This window comes from Oncorhynchus mykiss, chromosome 17, assembly GCF_057628025.1.
Source record: "Oncorhynchus mykiss isolate SJ-2025 chromosome 17, ASM5762802v1, whole genome shotgun sequence".
Taxonomy (NCBI): domain Eukaryota; kingdom Metazoa; phylum Chordata; class Actinopteri; order Salmoniformes; family Salmonidae; genus Oncorhynchus; species Oncorhynchus mykiss.
Window position 1 is genome coordinate 57,526,348 of NC_143038.1, and position 21,559 is coordinate 57,547,906.

The 21,559-nt window shown below is 43.9% G+C and overlaps 1 protein-coding gene across 4 annotated transcripts; it reads right to left on the reverse strand.

The window, feature by feature from the left end:
- Positions 1-1,067: 1,067 nt before the first annotated feature.
- Positions 1,068-21,233, reverse strand: LOC110494546 (MYND-type zinc finger-containing chromatin reader ZMYND8). Of its 4 annotated transcripts, none has more exons than XM_090206017.1 (21): positions 21,071-21,233; positions 13,024-13,094; positions 12,522-12,673; positions 11,501-11,722; positions 11,093-11,206; positions 9,959-10,024; positions 9,531-9,623; positions 9,348-9,435; positions 9,202-9,257; positions 9,041-9,118; positions 8,804-8,919; positions 8,169-8,680; positions 6,967-7,104; positions 6,602-6,760; positions 5,926-6,459; positions 5,328-5,822; positions 3,414-3,613; positions 3,017-3,097; positions 2,829-2,907; positions 2,450-2,689; positions 1,068-2,321 (listed from the first exon to the last, which is right to left on the reverse strand). In XM_090206017.1, the coding sequence occupies exons 1-21, from the start codon at positions 21,082-21,084 to the stop codon at positions 2,152-2,154; spliced, it is 3,678 nt and encodes a 1,225-aa protein (XP_090062143.1). In that variant the 5' UTR covers positions 21,085-21,233; the 3' UTR covers positions 1,068-2,151. The 4 variants fall into 4 exon arrangements, with proteins under 4 accessions (XP_090062143.1, XP_021425362.3, XP_090062144.1 ...); XM_021569687.3 differs by lacking the exon at positions 21,071-21,233 and adding an exon at positions 18,312-18,474; XM_090206018.1 differs by lacking the exon at positions 9,959-10,024 and having other exon boundaries at positions 21,071-21,221.
- Positions 21,234-21,559: the final 326 nt, after the last annotated feature.

Sequence of the window (21,559 nt, forward strand, 5' to 3'; positions counted from 1 at the left end):
CTCCCTATCCCAGTCTGCTGTCCCCACATGCTTCAAGATGGCCACCATTGTTCCTGTACCCAAGAATGCAAAGGTAACTGAACTTAATGACTATCGCCCGTAGCACTCACCTGTCATCATAAAGTACTTTGAGAGACTAGTCAAGGATCATATCACCTCCATCTTACCTGTCACCCTAGACCCACTTTAATGCAATCGCCATCACACTGCCCTAACCTATCTGGACAAGAGGAATACCTATGTAAGAATGCTGTTCATTGACTGTAGCTCAGCATTCAACACCATAGAACCCTCCAAGTTTATCATTAAGGAGGCTGAAGAAATGTTTCTTGTCACCCAAAACCCGCACAAACCTTTACAGATGCACAATTGAGAGCATCCAGTCGGGCTGTATCACCGCCTGGTACGGCAACTGCACCGCCCACAACCACAGGGCTCTCCAGAGGGTGGTGCGGTCTGCACAACGCATCACCAGGGGCGTAGTACCTGCCCTCCAGGACACCTACAGCACGCAATGTCACAGGTAAGCCAAAAGATCGTCAAGAACAACAACCACCCGAGCCACTGCCTATTCACCCCGCTACCATCCAGAAGGTGAGGTTAGTACAGATGCATCAAAGCTGGGACCGAGAGACTGAAAAACAGCTTCTTTCTCAAGGCCATCAGACTGCTAAACAGCCATCACTAACACAGAGGCTGCTACCTACATAGACTTGAAATCATTGGCCACTTTAATAAATGGATCATTAGTCACTTTAATAATGCCATTTTGTTTACATATCTTGCATTACTCATCTCATACACATATACTGTATTTTTTACCATCTATTGCATCTTGCCTATGCTGCTCTGTCATTGCCCATCCATATATTTATATATTATTATTCCATTCCTTTACTTAGATTTGTGTGTGTTAGATATTACATGTTAGTTATTGCTGCACTGTCGGAACTAGAAGCACAAGCATTTTGCTACACTCGCATTAACATCTGCTAACCATGTGTACGTGATCAACAACATTTTATTTTACATCTTTCACTCCAACTGCCATAATAATGGTCAAACAGTTTCAGAACATACTTTATTTATTTACAGAATGTAAACAAACAAGACATTAAATACAACAGAGTTGATTTAGTCACTTCTCTATACAGGGAGGAATGATTCTATTACAGTAGATTGTAGTAGGAAAATAGTTTGAAAATCAAATGACATTTCCTGCTCTCAGATGAGTGAATAAGGTGTAGAGCGCTCAAACCTGACATACTTGTTCGCTGTAGTTTATCATTTTCAACCAATTATGTGGCAGACACATTGAAAAATGTAATAGCCTTAAATGTAGTGGTGTATTCTGTTACCTCAAACTAGGCCTGTGTTTGCCATAAATATGGTTTATTTCTCAGTGACAACATGCGTATAACACAGAAATATGAATTCAGGACAAATGGCAGCATTATGATGAACATGAGACCCAAGGGAGGAAAGAAAAACATTCCGAAATGGAAAAGCCTATCTTTAAACCATATCTTAATTCAACAGGCAGTATATTGAACATTATCTCTGCAATAAACTGTAGGCAACATTCTGGTATAAATAAATTAACATACACAATTGTAGAAAAAAAAAAAAAGACATTTGTGTTAACACTCATCTGAAGCCATGTTCCATTCTTGTCTGTTCATATTGAGTTTAGGCATCTGGGTGATCATTGACCAAACTGTCCAGTACCAAAACTTATCATGCACTCCCAATAAATGTTTATTAATATTACAGATAATAATAGATAAACTTTCTATGCATCTTACTCACACACCTACTCCTCAAATTTGGCCATAAAGCTGCTTCTCTGTGAGCTTGCAAAGGGAGTGTAATGTACTGCCTGTTGCTGACAGTGATTGCGAGAACAGGTGGTGCCCTCTAGTGGTTACTTGTCCCACAGGACATTGGACATTCATCTCCTGGAAATACAGTAAGTATACTTGAGATGGATAAGGATGATTGTAGATTTTTGGGAAAGATAAAATTCCGGTCATTAACAAAAAAAGAGCCTTTGGATTACTCCAGAGCAGCAGCTTGAAAATATAAAGTGTCGATAGTTTTATGTTAGAGGTTCAAGTGCAATAACTCAATGGTTGGGGCAAGGGCTCAGTGTTAGGAAAGGCTGACAGTGACATTGTCCTTGCCTTTCTCCACGTTAGAGTCTTTGTCTGTGGGGGCGGATGTCGTTCCTCTGGGAGAGGTTTGACCACTTGACTGTCCTGAGGCTTTGTTTGGGCCGTCTGCCGTGGACCCTGACTCAGGCTCTTGCTGTGAGGCTGTCGCTACAAAAGGAGAACAGAAGTAACTATACAATTGTAAGACACTTGATACCTGTAGTCAGTCAGATGGATTCAATATTCTTTAACTAATATCAATTCAGCTTTGAATATGGCTGGTGCGTGTGCGTTACCTGATTGTGTGCAGGACTTCATGTGTTCTGGCCAGTGGGCTTGCTGGCAGGGATAGTCACAGTAGCTGGTGTTCCAGCAGCAGTAGAATATGGCCTCCTTCTTGCAGTTGGCACACCACTGCTTCTTCTTGGTCTCGTCTACTGCCTGTTGTTTCTCCACGTCCATCTGCTTCTTCACCTCCGCCATCAGTCGCTCTCTCTCCTGCTCCAGACTTTGCCTCATCTCCGCCATGGTTAACTCTGCACATGCACACATACAGACAATAACATAACCTTTTCTGTAGAATGTGATTACTTCACCTTCGTCAATGACATTCATTGTTATACTGACAGACAGTCCTTGACCCAGTTTAAGCTAGAGTAATGCAAAGGTCCTTACCTAGATTGTGCTTCATTTCTGACAGCTCCTGTTGATGAAGCCACTGCAGTTTTTCTATTTCAATTCTCAATCGTCTAATCTGTGTGGGAGAGACAAGGACATACACTCAGACTCCCCAGAGTCATACAGCTAACTATCATAGGCATGGTGGTATTCAGTCCCTCTGAGGGCAACCAGCAGATACCTACCTCTGCTAATGTGTTCCCTGAAGTGTTTTTGGAAAGGTCTGTATACAGCTCAGTCACAGTCCCTTTGATTGTATCCATTATCTGAGGGATAAAGGAGACCTGAAGCAAAAACTTTTCGGAAGTAAGCTTTATGCAATCTCTTTGAATGCAGACCCATCACACTCTTGAATACCCAAGAGGCTAATGACTATTCATACCTTAAATAAAAGACAGATAACAAAAAATAAAAAAATAATAAATATATAAATCTATATATATAATCTGCCATATGTAAAATTGTCCCCCAAAAGTGTGTATGCTTCAATAAGCCTTGCTCCAAGCCCCAAACCATAATACTGATAGTGTACAGCCTTCAGCTTGCTTACTCTGGCCATCGATCCAAGCCTCGCATACTTACTTTATTAGTGTACTTCGCAATGTCAGCTGCTACGTCTGCTGATGCGGTGGGGATCTGGAAGTCCACTGCCATGGAGGATGTGGTGGAGGGGCCACTACCAAATCCAGGGGCTACTATCATGGCCACAGAGGGTGGGGTACTGGTCACCAGGGTAACAGACGACGTGGACGTACTGAGTGGAGGGTCTTTCTGCTGGACAGCTAGAGTAAACAAGAACCAAGACTAAAATCAGTGACATGGTTTAGACCCTTTCTTCTTTAATGTTGCCGCCCCTATCATCACCAAGCATATCTCTGACCATTTTAACCTGTCTCTCCTCTCTGGGGAGGTTCCCGTTGCTTGGAAGGCAGCCATAGGGAGATCAAGCTGATCCTAACTGTTATAGGCCCATTTCTATTTTGCCCTGTTTATCAAAAACTTGTCAATCAACTGACTGGCTTTCTTGATGTCTACAGTATTCTCCTGGTATGCAATCTGGTTTCTGCTCAGGTTATGGATGTGTCACTGCAACCTTAAAGGTCCTCAATGATGTCACTGTTGCCCTTGATTCCGATGTTGTGCTGCTATTTCTATTGACTTGCCCAAAGCTTTTGATACGGTAGACCATTCCATTCTTGTGGGTCTGGTTTGCTAACTACCTCTCTCAAAGAGTGCAGTGTATAAAGTCAGAAAATCTGCTGTCTCAGGCATAGCCTGTCACCAAGGGAGTACCCCAAGGATCAACCCTAGGCCCTACGCTCTTCTCAATTTACATCAACAACATAGCTCAGGCAGTAAGAAGCTCTCTCATCCATTTATATGCAGATGATAGTCTTATACTCAGCTGGCCCCTCCCCAGAATTAGTGTTAAACACTCTACAACAAAGCTTAGTGTCCAACAACTTTCTCTGCCTTTAATAACCTTGTTCTGAATACCTCCAAAACGAAGGTCATGTGATTTGGTAAGAAGAATGCCCCTTTCCCCATAGGTGTGATTACTACCTCTAAGGGTTTAGAGCTTGAGGTAGTCACCTCATACAAGTACTTGGGAGTATGGCTAGATGGTACACTGTCCTTCTCTCAGCACATATCAAAGCTACAGGCCAAAGTTAAATCTTGACTTGGTTTCCTCTATCGTAATGGTTCCTCTTTCACCCCAACAGCCAAACTAACCCTGATTCAGATGACCATGCTACATTACGGAGACGTAATTTATAGATCGGCAGCGAAGGGTGCTCTCGAGCGGCTAGATGTTCTTTACCATTTGGCCATCAGATTTGCCACCAATGCTCCTTATAGGACACATCACTTCACCCTATACTCCTCTGTAAACTGGTCATCTCTGTATACCCGTCGCAAGACCCACTGGTTGATGCTTATTTATAAAATCCTCTTAGGCCTCACTCCCCCCATCTGAGATATCTACTGCAGACCTCATCCTCCACATACAACACCCATTCTGCCAGTCACATTCTGTTAAAAGGTCCCGAAAGCACACACATTCCTAGGTTGCTTGTCTTTTCAGTTTTCTGCAGCTAGAGACTGGAACGAGCGTCAACAAACACTCAAACTGGACAGTTATCTCTCAATCTCTTCATTCAAAGACCCAATCATGGACACTCTTACTGACAGTTGTGGCTGCTTTGCGTGATGTATTGTTGTCTCTATCTTCTTGCCCTTTGTGCTGTTGTCTGTTCCCAATAATGTTTGTACCATGTTGTGCTGCTGCCATGTTCTGTTGCTACCATGTTGTTGTAATTTTCTGTTGCTACCATGTTGTGTTGTCATGTGTTGCTGCCATGCTATGGTGTTGTAAAAAATAAAACATCACAGCAATGTTTTTTAGGCCTGCAGTTGAACCTCAAATAGTTTTTTTGCTGTGTCCATTTTCTCTGTAGTGTGCTAATTTAATTTTCAACTAATACTGTGGTGTACCTTTGACAGATTGCCTGGTCTGGTACCGCGTGCTTTGGGAAGGTTGCTGTGGCAATGATGAAGATGTTGCAGATGCTGGCGTTTGTGGCATTGTCTGTGGCTGGCCTGGTGATGCTGCCTGCAGCTGAGGCGTATCTGGCTGCTGATTCTGTTGCTGCCGCTGCACCTTCTGCATGTGCCACTTCTGAGAGGAAGTCTGGAACTTGTTGGTGGGGTTCCACACCACCGCCCGCTGCACCACCGGGACAGTCTCCCTGGGCAGCAGAGGGCGCTGTTTCTTCACTGCTGTGGTGGCAGAGGAGGATGTGATGGGGGCCATCGGTAGTGTGGCATTGGGGAGTGTGGTGGGGGCGATGGTGGTGGAAGAAGCAGTAGTGAAGGACACCATGTTTAGAGGAATGGCTAGTGGAGAATGTGATGAATCTTTCATACTGGGGGTTAAGAAATGGGCTGTGTTGTTTTGAGATGGAGTAAGTGAACTTGACAGGGCTTTACCTACAATGGAAAGAAAATATTAATAACAGCATCTGTTTTGGTTAAACTTTTTTCTCGCTTTCATATTTTATCAACTAGTGATAGAGAACAGGAGGACTCTCACCCTCTGTCTTATTGGCTGGTGGATTTTTGGTGGTGCGTGAATCTTTCCTACTCTTCTTCCTGTCTCTGCCCCCCTGGTCCTCCCCCAGGTCAATCACCAGCTCCCTCTCAGAGTCGGAGTCATCCACCACAGAGGGCTGCCTAGCCTCCTGCTTCACCTGGGGCTTCTCTCTGGATGCCGGGGACACTGGGGCTGCTTTTGCTTCCTCTGGGGGCTCTTTGTCCGAGTGTACACCCTGATTCTCTTTAGATGAGGATTCAGAGAGGGTAGATGATGCCCCCGCATCCCCCATGGTTACCATGGCAGTTGCTGGCCCTTTTGTTTTGACCTCATTTATGCTGGGGGGTAGGGGGTCTTTGGATCCCCTCTTGGAAGGGTCCTTCTCGCCCTTGTCATTGGCCTTTGTGTGTTTGCCTGCCTTAGGTTTCTGTTCCTCGTCACTGGCGTCACTGTCACTCGAATCTGATTTATCAGAGTCCTCTGAGTCGCTGTGTTCTACTCCCTTATACACATCCTCAGAGATCTCATCTATACCTGTACACAGCAGAGGGGAAATTGGGGTAAATGTATAACGTGGTTGTTTTCATACAAATTGACTAACTGAAAACAAAGTAGTTGACTGGTGCCGCTATCTTCATAAGTGGTGCTTTACTAGCGGTGTGGCGAGTTCACTCACCCAGCTGGGCCTTGCAGCTCTCAATGGTTTTGTCCAGGTTGAGCTGGAAGCGGCTCCTGATCTGTCTCTTGGGCGAGGTGAGGACTGGTGGGGCCCCCTGCTGTTGCTGCTGTACAGTCTCACTCAACTCCTGTAGGTCCATCTCGGCTTTGCTACGGTCTGACAGGCCAGCACACAATATCACAAACAATGTTATTGAATGGTTGAAATCCACTCCAATCACTAGACCAAGTAGGAATGCCTCTACATATGGTTAAGGTTTATGGATATGGTTTTGCTGTCATGAAGCCTTTCCCAGGTGTGCTAAATAGGTGAGCTTTGAAGATGATTGTGGTGTGACTGAGGGCAGGTGTGTGGCAGCTCACCCAGGTTGAGGTTAAGGATGCTCCCTGTGAGAGTTGCTTTCTCCTGCTTGGGAACTAGAGCAGGACCCTGGGAGTGGAACGGTTTAGGGCTGTCATTGGCACCAGAGGCAGGACCAGGTCGAGTGGAAGCAGGTGATGCTGTGGAGAGTGCACAGATACAGTGAGGGGGAAAAAGTATTAGATCCCCTGCTGATTTCGTACGTTTGCCCACTGACAAATAAATGATAATGGTAGGTTTATTTGAACAGTGAGAGACAGAACAACCAAAAAAATCCAGAAAAACACATATCAAAAATGTTATAAATTGATTTGCATTTTAATGAGGGAAATGAGAATTTGACCCCTCTGCAAAACATGACTTAGTACTTGGTGGAAAAACCCTTGTTGGCAATCAGAGGTCAGATGTTTCTTGTAGTTGGCCACCAGGTTTTCACACATCTCAGGAGGGATTTTGTCCCACTCCTCTTTGCAGATCTTCTCCAAGTCATTAAGTCTTACTTCTTTGCATATTACTTCGTTTCAGTTCCAACAGTATCCAGGAGTCAGTGGACATCCGCTTATGTGCATCGATGTCTCCTGACCCCTCCTGTCTCAGCCTCCAGTATTTATGCTGCAGTAGTTTATGTGTCGGGGGGCTAGGGTCAGTTTGTTATATCTGGAGTACTTCTCCTGTCCTATCTGGTGTCCTGTGTGAATTTAAGTGTGTTCTCTCTAATTCTCTCTTTCTTTCTCTCGGAGGACCTGAGCCCTAGGATCATGCCTCAGGACTACCTGACATGATGACTCCTTGCTGTCCCCAGTCCACCTGGCCGTGCTGCTGCTCCAGTTTCAACTGTTCTGCCTTATTATTATTGGACCATGCTGGTCATTTATGAACATTTGAACATCTTGGCCATGTTCTGTTATAATCTCCACCCGGCACAGCCAGAAGAGGACTGGCCACCCCACATAGCCTGGTTCCTCTCTCTAGGTTTCTTCCTAGGTTTTGGCCTTTCTAATGAGTTTTTCCTAGCCACCGTGCTTCTACACCTGCATTGCTTGCTGTTTGGGGTTTTAGGCTGGGTTTCTGTACAGCACTTTGAGATATCAGCTGATGAACGAAGGGCTATATAAATACATTTGATTTGATTTTGATTTGTTACAGGATATTTCATATTCCTCTAGGACTCCAGACTATCAGAGAGGCAGTGCGCAGTACCTACCTGTGCAGTCCATGGACTCCTCCCCAGCACTGTAGTGGCTGACTAGGGCTCTAACCGGGCCCTTGTCTGGTGTATCCTGCTCTCCATCAGAGCCTGTGTGAGCAGAGGAGTTGGTGCTCATGGGCGAGCGGGGCATATCTGTCAGGGAGATCCTCCGGCCTGTACTCCCGCCAACTCCACCCATGCCCCCGCCCCCATCAGACAGCATGCTCCTGGCCAAGGGCATCTTGGGAGATGCCGTCATGTCAAAGTTGAACTTGATCTTCTCCTGCTTCTCGGGTCGGACCGAGCCGGACGAGGGGTTGGCAGGATCCAGCAGCATTTGGTACTGGTTATCAGGGGTGTAGGGTGTCCGGAAGGGGGCATAGTTGAACACTCCAAACTTCTTCCTCATGTTCTCCACGTAGACCTCCATCTCCTGCATGGCACTGTTGAAGATGCTCTTAGTCTTCTTCACAGAAAAGGGAATCTCCCTGGACATGAGGTAGCAGTTGTTTAAGGGGACCCACGCCCTGGAAGGTGAAGAATAATAATACAATGCAACAGCTGAATAGACACAGAGGATAGAGACGGAGAGCTGTGAAATACCAAATGTACTGATGAGTATAAGTGACATAGTTAAGTACCAAAAGTACCTGTCGTGCTGCCCGAAAAAACGAGCATCCACCTGCCCGTCTTTGTCCCGCAGTGCTTTGGCAGGCCAGAATGGAAACCCCTTCAGCTTGGCCCACACGAGAGGGTGAGGATTACTCTGAGCAAAGTAAACAGGTAGACTAGTTATCATACTGAGACCATTATACAGACCACATTCAGTATACACAAGGTACTACAATTCAAATGTATGACTTGTTTAGCACAAGCTTTGAACTCACGCATGGCTCACAGAACCAGTTGTCTCTCTTTTGGCAAGCTGACAGATAGCATTCCGGACAGACCTCAATCTCATTCATCTGAAAGAGAAGAATCATTGTACGTGTAAGAATAATCTCTTCTGAAGGCCTGAAAGAATCTTTGACCACATACCCATACTTACCTCATGTTCACAGATTTTCACTATGACTTTAGCTGTGGCAGTGAGCTTATGATTGCCTAAAATAAGAAGGTCACAGTGAGTAATCATTACAAACCAGTTATTGATAACCAGTAAAAATCCATTGCAATCAAAACAGGGACACAGACCTCCATTATAAATTATGCAGTTGTGTAAAATCCATTTCACATCTGCCAAGAAAGCTTCAGTGCAGCCATACATTTTCTTTTTTGTATTCTGGAAAAATAAAACAGAAAAGGTCAGTGATCAACCACTGGTGAGGTTTGGGATTGTAGTTCTAACCTCAAAGAAAGAAGAGTACATTTTCTAACCTTCTCCAATGTACCGAGATCCATGGCGTGAAATATATACTCTGCGTAGTCTGGATGCTGTTCCAGAGATACTGGCTTCTGGAAGGGTTCAGTCTGGAGAAGAGACAAAAAAGACGTGCACAGTGAATTAACCTTCATATTCAAATTCCAAATAGGCCACACTTAGACCAAATCCTAACTTGAGACACACTCATAGCTAAAACTTTAATGTAAATATATAATTGCAATTAATTTAGGATTTAAGATTTCAATTGCATCTCAATTTAGGATTAAGCCTTCATTGCATGACCTCCACCACCACAACCCCTACAAACACTCTACCACCCCAGGACAGACAACAGCAACTAAAAACAGACACAAAAACACTCCAAACAGGAGGAAAATAACGGGGGAAATATGATTAGGTCTTTTTTTGTGTGTTTGATTACCCAATTAAAAGCCTTTCTCTGCGTGGCGCCTGCATGGGGGGAGTGAGATGACGAGCGTGGTTGGTCCTGAAAAAGAGTAAGAGGGGCAACTGTATCCTCACCACAACACCGCTTTCCAAAATGGACCCTTGGTTCAATGGTACCTTTGCTCTTTATGTCATTGTAGAGGAGAGGACTGGCTAAAAACAGGCTTGGGTGGTTTAGTGTTGTTAGAACACACTTACTTATGGCTTACCATTTTGTAACCAGAACACCAAAGGATACTTCAGACTTTGAGTATAGTGAATAAGTTCACAGTGTATTGGGGAAGAGGCAATGGACCTCACTGATGGAACACAAAATCAGGAGAAATCATTGAGCAGTCTTAAAATCAGACCATATAAACAAGCACACAACCATTCTATTGTGTGTGTGTGAGAGAGTTCTGTTCACTCACATTGGAATTACACTGAGTGTACAAAACATTAGGAACACATTCCTAATATTGAGTTGCATGCCTCTTTGCCCTCAGAACAGCCTCAATTCATCGGGGCATGGACTACAAGGTGTCAAAGTGTCCAACAGGGATGCTGGCCCATGTTCACTTCAATGCTTCCCACAGTTGTGTCAAGTTGGCTGGATGTCCTTTGGGTGGTGGACAATTTTTTATAAACACGGGAATGTGTTGAGCGTGAAAAACCCAGGAGAGATGCAGTTCATGTCACACTCAAACTGGTGTGCCTGGCACCAACTACAATACCCTGTTCAAAAGCACTTCAATCTTTTGTCTTGGCAATTCACCCTCAATGGCACACATACAAAATCCATGTGTCAGTTGTCTCAAGGCTTAAAAATCCTTCTTTAACCTGTCTCCTCCCCTTCATTTAAGCTGAAGTGGATATTATTTAACAGGTGACATCAATAAGGGATCATAACCTTCACCTGGATTTACCTGCTCAGTCTGCAATTGAAAGTTTTGTACACTCAGTGTACACTCAGTGTATATGAATTTTACTAATGCTGATCTCTCTATTCTTCAACAGTTCAATATCTACTGTCAAAACAATTAGTCAATAACAACAGTTAGAAAAGGTAGAAATAAGAATAAGAATGTTACTGATCAGTCAGTTGGAGGAGGGAGGTCAGTGCACTTACACCTGGCTGTTTCATCTTCTGGAGTGAAAACTTTAGCAGGTAAGATAGCTGGTCTATTGTTAGCATCGTCATTGCTTTACTCTGAGTCTCTATGCACTCTGCAACTGTTATTTTCTGAAAGAAAAGAAATAATCTTTTGTTAGCACGATTTTAGCTTCAAATGTATATTCCCATTTCAAAGGATATTCCCAGTATCAAGCCTCATTTTACTACCTTGACCACATCTTATACCAACATGGTCAGAATTTCTTGTAACTCCAAGATTTTTCTCAACTCTGTAAATTCCATAAAATAGGGATGTCTGTCATCATGGTCCAGCCTCAAGCCCCAGCCTCCCATGCATTTTAAGGTTCTAAAGTTGTCTTCCTGGTAGACAACTGGTTTTCGGTCCCACCCACAAGCGAGTACCTCACATTCAGGGCAGAACCAGTCACCCTCGGGCTCTGCGGGTAGTTTTAGGCACTTGGCGTGGTACACCCTCGGGCAGAGCTCACAGCAGAGCACCTGGCCCTCGCGGTGGCACAGCCAGCAGTAGAAGTCATTCCTGCCGTCCTGCGGCACAACATCAACAGGGTCTGTGGTGAGTGCTGGCTGCTTCACATAGTAAAAAGGACCATGTCTTAGTTCTGACTGAAATGCAGGCAAGAGAAAGAGAACGTTTGGGGTTTCAAAAATCAGGTGTGAGATTACATGAGCAGCATTAGACATGAAAAAAAAACAATTACAAATATGTTTTTCAAAAAAGACAATCTACATAGTAAATGCCCAAAACAGACTGCTTAGAACCCTGTATTGCGACATAAGGCATTAAAACATTGATTAATTGACCGTTCCTGGTATCAGACTGGAAGAGAATCATTACTGTAGATTATATTACAAATCCCCTTTCAAAGGTCAAGACAGTGAAAAGGATAAGTTTGAGAAACTAGCCTTTAGTATCGCTTACTGATTGGATCTGATAAGCAGTCTGTGTTTTGGTCCACACCTGTTACTTTTTTTGCATTGAGACAAGCTTTGATCCATGGCTTTTAAGCCCAGGTTGCTATTGTAATTTACCATTTATAAAGATAAGTGCTAATCATTAATAGTCTCAGTGTGAGTGAGCAACAGCCGAAGCATCACCAATCACTTGATTTCAGTAGGCAGAATTTGTAAAACAAGCATGCAAACACATTAATGAAACAATTATTTAGATAAATCTTATGGCCTAATACTAATGTAATATAGGCTTACTGTAACACTATAAGAAAAGATCAACCTCATGGTGTCACAAACATAGAATAGTCCCATGGCATACCAAAAGACAACCGGAACAGAAAATGTTATACACAGGTTTTTTAGTAGGATATATTTCAGTGTAACAGAAACCCAGCAGCCTCTGAAAGCACAACAGTGTGAGCACAGAGGAGAGTGCAGGGGGAGGTCGCACCTGGTCTTTACTGCTGCAGACCGCTCCTGGTTTCTTCTTCTTTTTGACCGGACTGGGGGAGGTTTCAGCCGGGGAGTGACCATTAGACGAGTGAGGGGGGCTGGGCACCTTGCGTTTCTGGGCCGCCCGCTCCACTGACCCAGGGTCTGAAACTGCAGGGAGGGGGTCAAATGTCAGGCAAGCCAACATGACAGATGTATTATTTCCCAGAAGAAAGTGCATGTTCTGGCCATAGAATAGTAGATGTTCATTGTTTTCATACAGTACAGAAGATAAAAACCGGTTACCATAGTGATAAGACATGACAGCGATATGAACAGAAGCAGCACATTAGCCTCCATCTTGTACCGTGTGTGATTCAGCTCTGTACCAGACACATACATACAGTAGCCTACACTCAACATGGGAGCAATAAAATAAAGCCTTTCACCACCCCCACATACTGCCTGTAGGCATAGGCATAAATAGGTGAAAGTACAGCTCAGCTTTCAGTGTTTCTCACCTTTGGATCGTGTAGATATCTCCATCCCCTCTACTGCATCTGACTCAGTCTTCACCTCCTCCTCAGCCAAACTGGCAGAGAAAAGAGATGCACTATTAAAGCCCTATTATGACAATACCTACGGAAAGACTCCCAACATAAATCAATTCAAATCAATGCCTTTTTACAGTTTGACTCGCACAATGTTTACACCAGACATTGCTTCATCTACAGTATGTTCAGTATGCACGTGGTTTCGCAACACCATCTACTAAGTAACAATCATAAATCACACTGTATAAAAGCATCTGCTGAAATACTTGTGTGTAAATGTGAAACCAAAGTCTCACAAATCTGATTTGTGTGGATCTAGTATCATTTTCAGAGGAAAGACAATCCTGTCTGGCTGTAAAGGTCTGCTTCAACACTGACCCACTCTCTCGGTCTCACTACAATGGAGTTATTCTTAGAGTGAGAGTCCATTTGGCCCGGAGGTAAACTCTGTCTAAACCAATCCTGACTGGACACAGACACACACTGTTCGCTTTGGTGCAGAGGTATCATAAATCTACGGGCTATGGCCAGCAAGAGTCCCTCTCTTATTGGGAGAAGGACAATGTCTAGTAAAGCAGTGTTCTAATGTTCAGAGTTCCAGAGTGTGAAACTGACAGAATGTGATTAGGTTGAAGGTCAACAATCATCTGTCAGTGCCTCAGAACAATGTCCCAGGGATTAGATGTGCTTTTCTGGAGCCATGCATTTCATAACATGGGGTTGAATCCTATCTACACATGAACTCAAACCCATAAATCATGCATTGATGGACAAATTACACACAGAGACACATCTACTGGAATTGACTGGGCATGGATGTTATGCAACTAACTATTATTAACTAACGGCCAAATGCGTTCTAGTTTCAAACTCAACATGGGGTCGTTCCATATGATTTCAATTACTTTCTGATTGCACCTCTTTTGATTTGAACAAAACCTTCCATACATGTTTGCCCATGGTAGAAAGAGACTTTTTGAACCTGAACACAAACATTCAGGAGCGAGAGGGGCTCAAAGAAGACCCATTTTGCATACCCCATTCTACCATGAGACATCCGTGTCTTCCCTAAAAAAGATAAACGTTTGAGTTTGATATAATTTGAAAGTTTACAAACAGGGTTGTGAAACTATTTTATGATTGAAAATGTTTTTTTTAATGTTTTAAATAAAAACTCATTTTCAGCTTTAGCATCAATTACCCAAAAACAAACGTATGTGGACACCCCTTCTAATTATTGGATTTGGCTATTTCAGCCACACCCATTGCTGACACATGTATAAAATCGAGCACGCCGCCATGCAATCTCCATAGACAAACATTGTCAGTAGAATGGCCCGTACAGAAGTGACTTTCAACATTGCACCGTCATAGGATGCCCGTCTTTCCAACAAGTCAGTTTGTCAAATTTCTGCCTTGCTAGAGCTGCCCCAGTCAACTATAAGTGCTATTACTGTGAAGTGGAAACGTCTAGGAGCAACAACAACTCAGCCGCAAAGTGGTTTTTTTTTTTTATTTTTTTTTTATTTCACCTTTATTTAACCAGGTAGGCTAGTTGAGAACAAGTTCTCATTTGCAACTGCGACCTGGCTAAGATAAGGCATAGCAGTGTGAACAGACAACACAGAGTTACACATGGAGTAAACAATTAACAAGTCAATAACACAGTAGAAAAAAGGGGAGTCTATATATACATTGTGTGCAAAAGGCATGAGAAGGTAGGCAAATAATTACAATTATGCAGATTAACACTGGAGTGATAAATGATCAGAAGGTTATGTACAGGTAGAGATATTGGTGTGCAAAAGAGCAGAAAAATAAATAAATAAAAACAGTATGGGGATGAGGTAGGTGAAAATGGGTGGGCTATTTACCAATAGACTATGTACAGCTGCAGCGATCGGTTAGCTGCTCAGATAGCAGATGTTTGAAGTTGGTGAGGGAGATAAAAGTCTCCAACTTCAGCGATTTTTGCAATTCGTTCCAATCACAGGCAGCAGAGAACTGGAACGAAAGGCGGCCAAATGAGGTGTTGGCTTTAGGGATGATCAGTGAGATACACCTGCTGGAGCGCGTGCTACGGATGGGTGTTGCCATCGTAACCAGTGAACTGAGATAAGGCGGAGCTTTACCTAGCATGGACTTGTAGATGACCTGGAGCCAGTGGGTCTGGCGACGAATATGTAGCGAGGGCCAGCCGACTAGAGCATACAAGTCGCAGTGGTGGGTGGTATAAGGTGCTTTAGTGACAAAACGGATGGCACTGTGATAAACTGCATCCAGTTTGCTGAGTAGAGTGTTGGAAGCAATTTTGTAGATGACATCGCCGAAGTCGAGGATCGGTAGGATAGTCAGTTTTACTAGGGTAAGTTTGGCGGCGTGAGTGAAGGAGGCTTTGTTGCGGAATAGAAAGCCGACTCTTGATTTGATTTTCGATTGGAGATGTTTGATATGGGTCTGGAAGGAGAGTTTAGAGTCTAGCCAGACACCTAGGTACTTATAGATGTCCACATATTCAAGGTCGGAACCATCCAGGGTGGTGATGCTGGTCAGGCGTGCGGGTGCAGGCAGCGAACGGTTGAAAAGCATGCATTTGGTTTTACTAGCGTTTAAGAGCAGTTGGAGGCCACGGAAGGAGTGCTGTATGGCATTGAAGCTCGTTTGGAGGTTAGATAGCACAGTGTCCAAGGACGGGCCGGAAGTATATAGAATGGTGTCGTCTGCGTAGAGGTGGATCAGGGAATCGCCCGCAGCATGAGAAACATCATTGATATATACAGAGAAAAGAGTCGGCCCGAGAATTGAACCCTGTGGCACCCCCATAGAGACTGCCAGAGGACCGGACAGCATGCCCTCCGATTTGACACACTGAACTCTGTCTGCAAAGTAATTGGTGAACCAGGCAAGGCAGTCATCCGAAAAACCGAGGCTACTGAGTCTGCCGATAAGAATACGGTGATTGACAGAGTCGAAAGCCTTGGCAAGGTCTATGAAGACGGCTGCACAGTACTGTCTTTTATCGATGGCGGTTATGATATCGTTTAGTACCTTGAGCGTGGCTGAGGTACACCCGTGACCGGCTCGGAAACCAGATTGCACAGCGGAGAAGGTACGGTGGGATTCAAGATGGTCAGTGATCTGTGGTAGGCCACACATGCTCAAAGAACGGGACCGCAGAGGGCTGAAGCGCGTAAAAATCGATGCCAAGCGTCGGCTGGAGTGGTGTAAAGCTCGCCTCCATTGGACTGGAGCAGTGGAAATACATTCTCTGGAGTGATGAATCATGCTTCACCATCTGGCAATCCGACGGACAAATCTGGGTTTGGCAGATGCCAGGAGAACGCTACCTGCCCGAATGCATAGTGCCAACTTTAAAGTTTGCTGGAGGAGGAATAATGGTCTGGGGCTGTTTTTCATGGTTCGGGCCAGGCCCCTTAGTTCCAGTGAAAGGAAATCTTAACACTAGAGCATACAATGACATTATTGACGATTCTGTGCCTCCAACGTCTTGGCAACAGTTTGGGGAAGGACCTTTCCTGTTTCAGCATGACAATTCCCGTGCACAAAGCGAGGTCAATACAGAAAAGGTTTGTCGAGATCGGTGTGGAAGAACTTGACTGACCTGCACAGACCATCTAAACCCCATCAAACACCTTTGGGATGAATTGGAACACTGACTGCGAGCCAGGCCTAATCGCCCAACATCAGTGCCCAACCTCACTAATACCCTTGGCTAAATAGAAGCAAGTCCCCACAGCAACGTTCCAACATCTAATGGAAAGCCTTCCCAGAAGAGTGGAGGCTGTTATTACAGCAAAGGGGGACCAACTCCATATTAATGGCCATGATTTTGGAATGAGATGTTTGTCCACATACTTTTGGTCATGTTGTGTATGTTGTAGCTTAGACCCTATTTTACATCATCTGAGGTGTTTGTGTTGTAGAGATAATAGAATAGACATTTCCATTCAAGTTGACATTCGACAATGGGTGGACCAGAGGCTATCTTTCTGGTAGTGATTGGAAGTTAAAGTTGAAATTAAATGTAAAATGTCAATGGCGTACCAGCTAGATTGCAGGGGTCTGAAGGGATAGATTTCTATGGTTGAAATGACACTCACCCTGCATTAAAGAAAATGCTATGTCTCAACCAATGGTGGGCAGAACAAACACTTCAGATAATGTAAAATAGGGTTTAAAAATGTGAGTTTATGCCTTTTTAGATAAATGTTAAAGCTTAAAAAAATAACAATTGATTAAACACTTTTTTCAAGAAATCATAGAATAGTTTGACAAACCTGTTGGTAATCTAAAAATGATATCAAACTCAACCGTTCGCATCAGTCATGAATCCTGAGCCCACAACCATTGGGCCCCAATACCTACTGAGACAGGTCAAGGCTGAACTGAGGCCAGGGGCAATGGAGAACCATCAGCTCTAAAACTGCATGGTGAATACAATGCCATAGTCGTTTCCCTCTAAAATGGGACTACCCCAGTCTCATGCGTTTTATATCCCTCAAGTCAAGAGAGAAGCAACTTAAACATTACTGTTTCATTGTCTTGAACAAACACAGCCCCAGCCCTATGAACACATCATTTAAATGCACACTTCCTTGAATTTAAAAAAGGTAATTTCTTGTGGGAAAGCCACTGCTTCATAAGAAAACGGTCAAACAGGTTTTACGCAGTATCAGCTCAACATGAACATCCTTGTTTCTTCAGACACCAATGTGTCGATACCTTTGTTTCAGACACACACACAAATTACGCCACGGCACAAGCTACTGTCTCACAGCTCAGATGGGTTCAATTTCACCAGCTTTTTATTTAGCTCTTGGAGAGAGCAGCATAATTAGAATGCGAAAGTGTGGGATACAAAGACAGCAGCTCCCTGTTAGAGAAGCAAATGTAGTCCCTTTTCCACCATTTCTTTATCACCCCTCTCTGTCTCTCTCTTCTCCATCTCGGGGGCAGAAAATTACAGAGACAGAGCACTGGCTTTACTGGCCTCCACCTCTGATAAAGGCTTTCAGCACAGACAGAGAGTCTGCCTCAGCAACATCCCCTTCTCATCCGGTCAGATACGCAGAGCAAGAGACAGTGAAAACACACTAAACCAATGCCTCCAACACCCTTCTTGTAGTTAAAACATTTCCTATAATACATTATTTTCATTAATATAGTGATATAATCCCTCCCACGCCCTCTCTGACAGAACACCCATGCTTCAATGTAGGAAATTGACAGCATACCTTTTTTTTCTCTTTACGCACAGAATACAGATTCTTCAGCCTTTTTTAATTGTTATTCTTTCTTATTTGTATTTTTTTTTAGGCCGGTGGGGGATGAGGCAAAGATTGGTGCAGAATTTCCCAGAAGGGCCTTGCTCTCCCTGCTGCTCTCTCTGCGATTGTCAATCTTTAACCTCAGCTGTGGACTGCCGATTGGTTTGAGCGCCACACGGAGGTGCCTGATTGGGCGCCTGGCTCAGAGTGCCACACAGACTCTCTTCTCCCCTATCTCCTCAGACACAGTGCTGCAATGCAGAGAGGATTTCTCCTCACTATCACAAAACCCCTGGAACCAAGTCCCTCACTCCCTCAAAGCCCATATAGTCCTCACTGGTTGTGTGCATTTTCTAAAACATCGGGGATGCAGTTACACAGGCAAAAAGGGAGCGTATCAGATTCCCTCCAATCTCACTCCACAGCTATGAGGCAGTGTGTGTGGCGTCCATTTTGAAGACATTCCCTTATTGCCTGCCTGCTGAGAACACTGCACACACAGCTCCAGTCGAGACGAGCTGCTGTAGAGATCACACACAGCTTACCAGTAGACCGGCTCACAGGAATGCAGGAAGGGCCTTACACTGAGCACAAAGACAGGGCTGAAAATGTCATAGGCCTCAAAATCAAAATGGTCGGCTATGGTTAAGACTAGAGAACATGCTGCCAACAACACCCTTTTCTTCCCACACTTTCCTACTGGCTTTTCTTCTGGACCTTTACAATGTGTCTATACTTGTAAACAACAGTGGTATTGCTATTACTTATTTTATTCTGCCAGTGCCACTTTGAACCATAATTTATATTTGTAGTTAAATAAATACTAATGCTGCCATTCAAAAGATGATGATATGGAGAACAAATCGGAATGACATGAAGGTCGTTAGAAAAGGTCAGACAACACAGGTGTGGTGAATAAAAGCAAGTGACAGCATGAATTGGTTTTCTTGTTTGGACCATTATTACAAAGCACAGTTGGTCGTAGCTCTAGAAAACCCTTCTCTCCGTAGGGTTTTCAGCTGTTAGCTTCGCCCACTGCTGGCCATGTGAACTATAATTCTGACGCCGTATTAGAAACATCAATAATCATCGCTTGCTAAGCGGTTTTCGAAACATATGGCCCTTATCTTTCATATCAGTGATAAAGAATCTTTCAAATAAAAAAGATACACTTACTGTAACGTTATCAGATTTTCACAGATCCATACACTGTGTGCCTCCAGTTGACTAACTACACTTCCTCTCCAGTTATGCTGACACACAGGTGCACAGTAGATAGCTATTTAGCACAGGTGGTCACCTTTGTTTTCTGTCGGTCTTCCTTAAAAAGCCCTGTAACATGGCGAAATGGCCGTGTGGGAATACTAATAAAAGGTGTGTATTAATTTAACCTTTTGTGTTTAGAAAAGTATTTCTCGCTGATATGAAAACTATTATGTTTCCAAAACAACTGTTAAACCTGACCTTGCTGTAAAAGTTAACAAGTCCGCCAAGAAGAAGATACATTGATCAATGGGCGCTAAAGGTACTTAGCGTCTATCAATGGGTTAAGTCGGTGGCAGCACCTCAAATCCTCACACCAGACAGGAATGAAGAGATTATGGGCATTACCAAAGACCATTCACAAAAAGGCACTGGATGAAAAGGTTTGCTCTCCATTCAATTCATTAAGAAGAACCATTGTACGGTGTGTTTTGACTCCATGAATTAGAGGCAATTGGCGTTACATGCCAGAAATTCAGGAATAATATGATAGTTTGCATGGTTGTTGACAAAACATCTGCCGACATACAGCATTGGTCTATGTGTGTGAATTATATGAGTTCCACTACAGAATTAAATATTCTTATATCCTTCTTGGGATAATGATATTTTTCTGTCCAAGGCTGTCTGAAACAGCCCTGCTTCCCTTCGTCAGGCTTCACATGATATCACCCAGAGTGCCTAGAGCCAAGGCACAGAAAGGGGAAGCTCTCTGAAATGGCTGCCACTCACAGCAAAGAGAAAGCAGTGAACTGAAAGACCATTAGGCAGATTTTCTCACCAGATACTAAACCTTTGAGGAATATAATCTAACATTCAGAGAGATTTTAGTTAGTTGTTCAATATACAAATCCTGTTCAATAATTAAACATGCTAAAACCTGTAGATATAAACAGTAATCTGGAAAAAGACTGTACAGCCATGAGAATATGCCTATGCTCTTGTAAAGATAAAGATTGCTTTCCTGCTTAAAAGGGCATATGATTAAAAGCAGTGCCCTGCTCTAATACCACTAAGGCCTAAATCATTCTTGCTGTGCTGTCATTGCTGAGCTGTCTCTTTACCATCTGTTAAATCCACTGGGATCCCATCTTGAATGTTGCAGCTCTCACCTCCCCACACCTTCCATTTTGACTGTACAGGCCTGTGACAGTCATAAACCCTTACAACCTGACAGCCAAGCCAAACAGATCAATCCTGTTCCTTATTCCAACAGGAATATATTCCTCTTGCCATGCTATATTCTGTAAAAAGGTAGTAAAACAGGCTGACCCATATGTGATCAGAGACATAACCAGCAGAGGCAGCCTGCTGTGCTGTACTCTGCTCTCCTGCCAGGCTCCACTACTGTGCTGTGGGGACTCTTCCCCCTCTCTCCCTGAGACAAACCTATATTCCCAAGGCACAGAACATACACAGTAGCTGGTAGCTTATTAAAGTGAAATAATGAAAAGCAAGCTTACCTCTGTGGATGCATGGCTAAAAAACTCTGTGTTTTATGTCAATGCTTATTAAAACATGGAGGACAGCCCTCTGTCCTCACCCTGCTCAGAGCACAGCCACGGCTCTCCAGGCTGGCCGATCGGCTGCTAGGATAGATACCAAGCTGTGAGTGGCCTGCTCTCACTGGCAGGATGTAAGGCTGCAGCTGATTGGCTGGGGCATTTCCTGACTGCTAATCTTTTGTTCTGCACAGGCAGGCAGGCAGGAGAAGCGTTGTGGACAGAGGGAGAAACAAGGCCCAAATCACAAAATAAACCATTTCACAGCACAGAACATCCAATATAACCACATGGTGCTGCAATCCATGCTTGACCCGTCTATATCACAAGGACATTTGGTTGTATTTCACAAAATCCAGCAACAGGGGCATGAATACTGGACAGGCCCAAGGCCACGTTTCAGAAAAGGCCTGTTTCATAGATCCCACCCTTAAGCTAAAATCCTCCGCA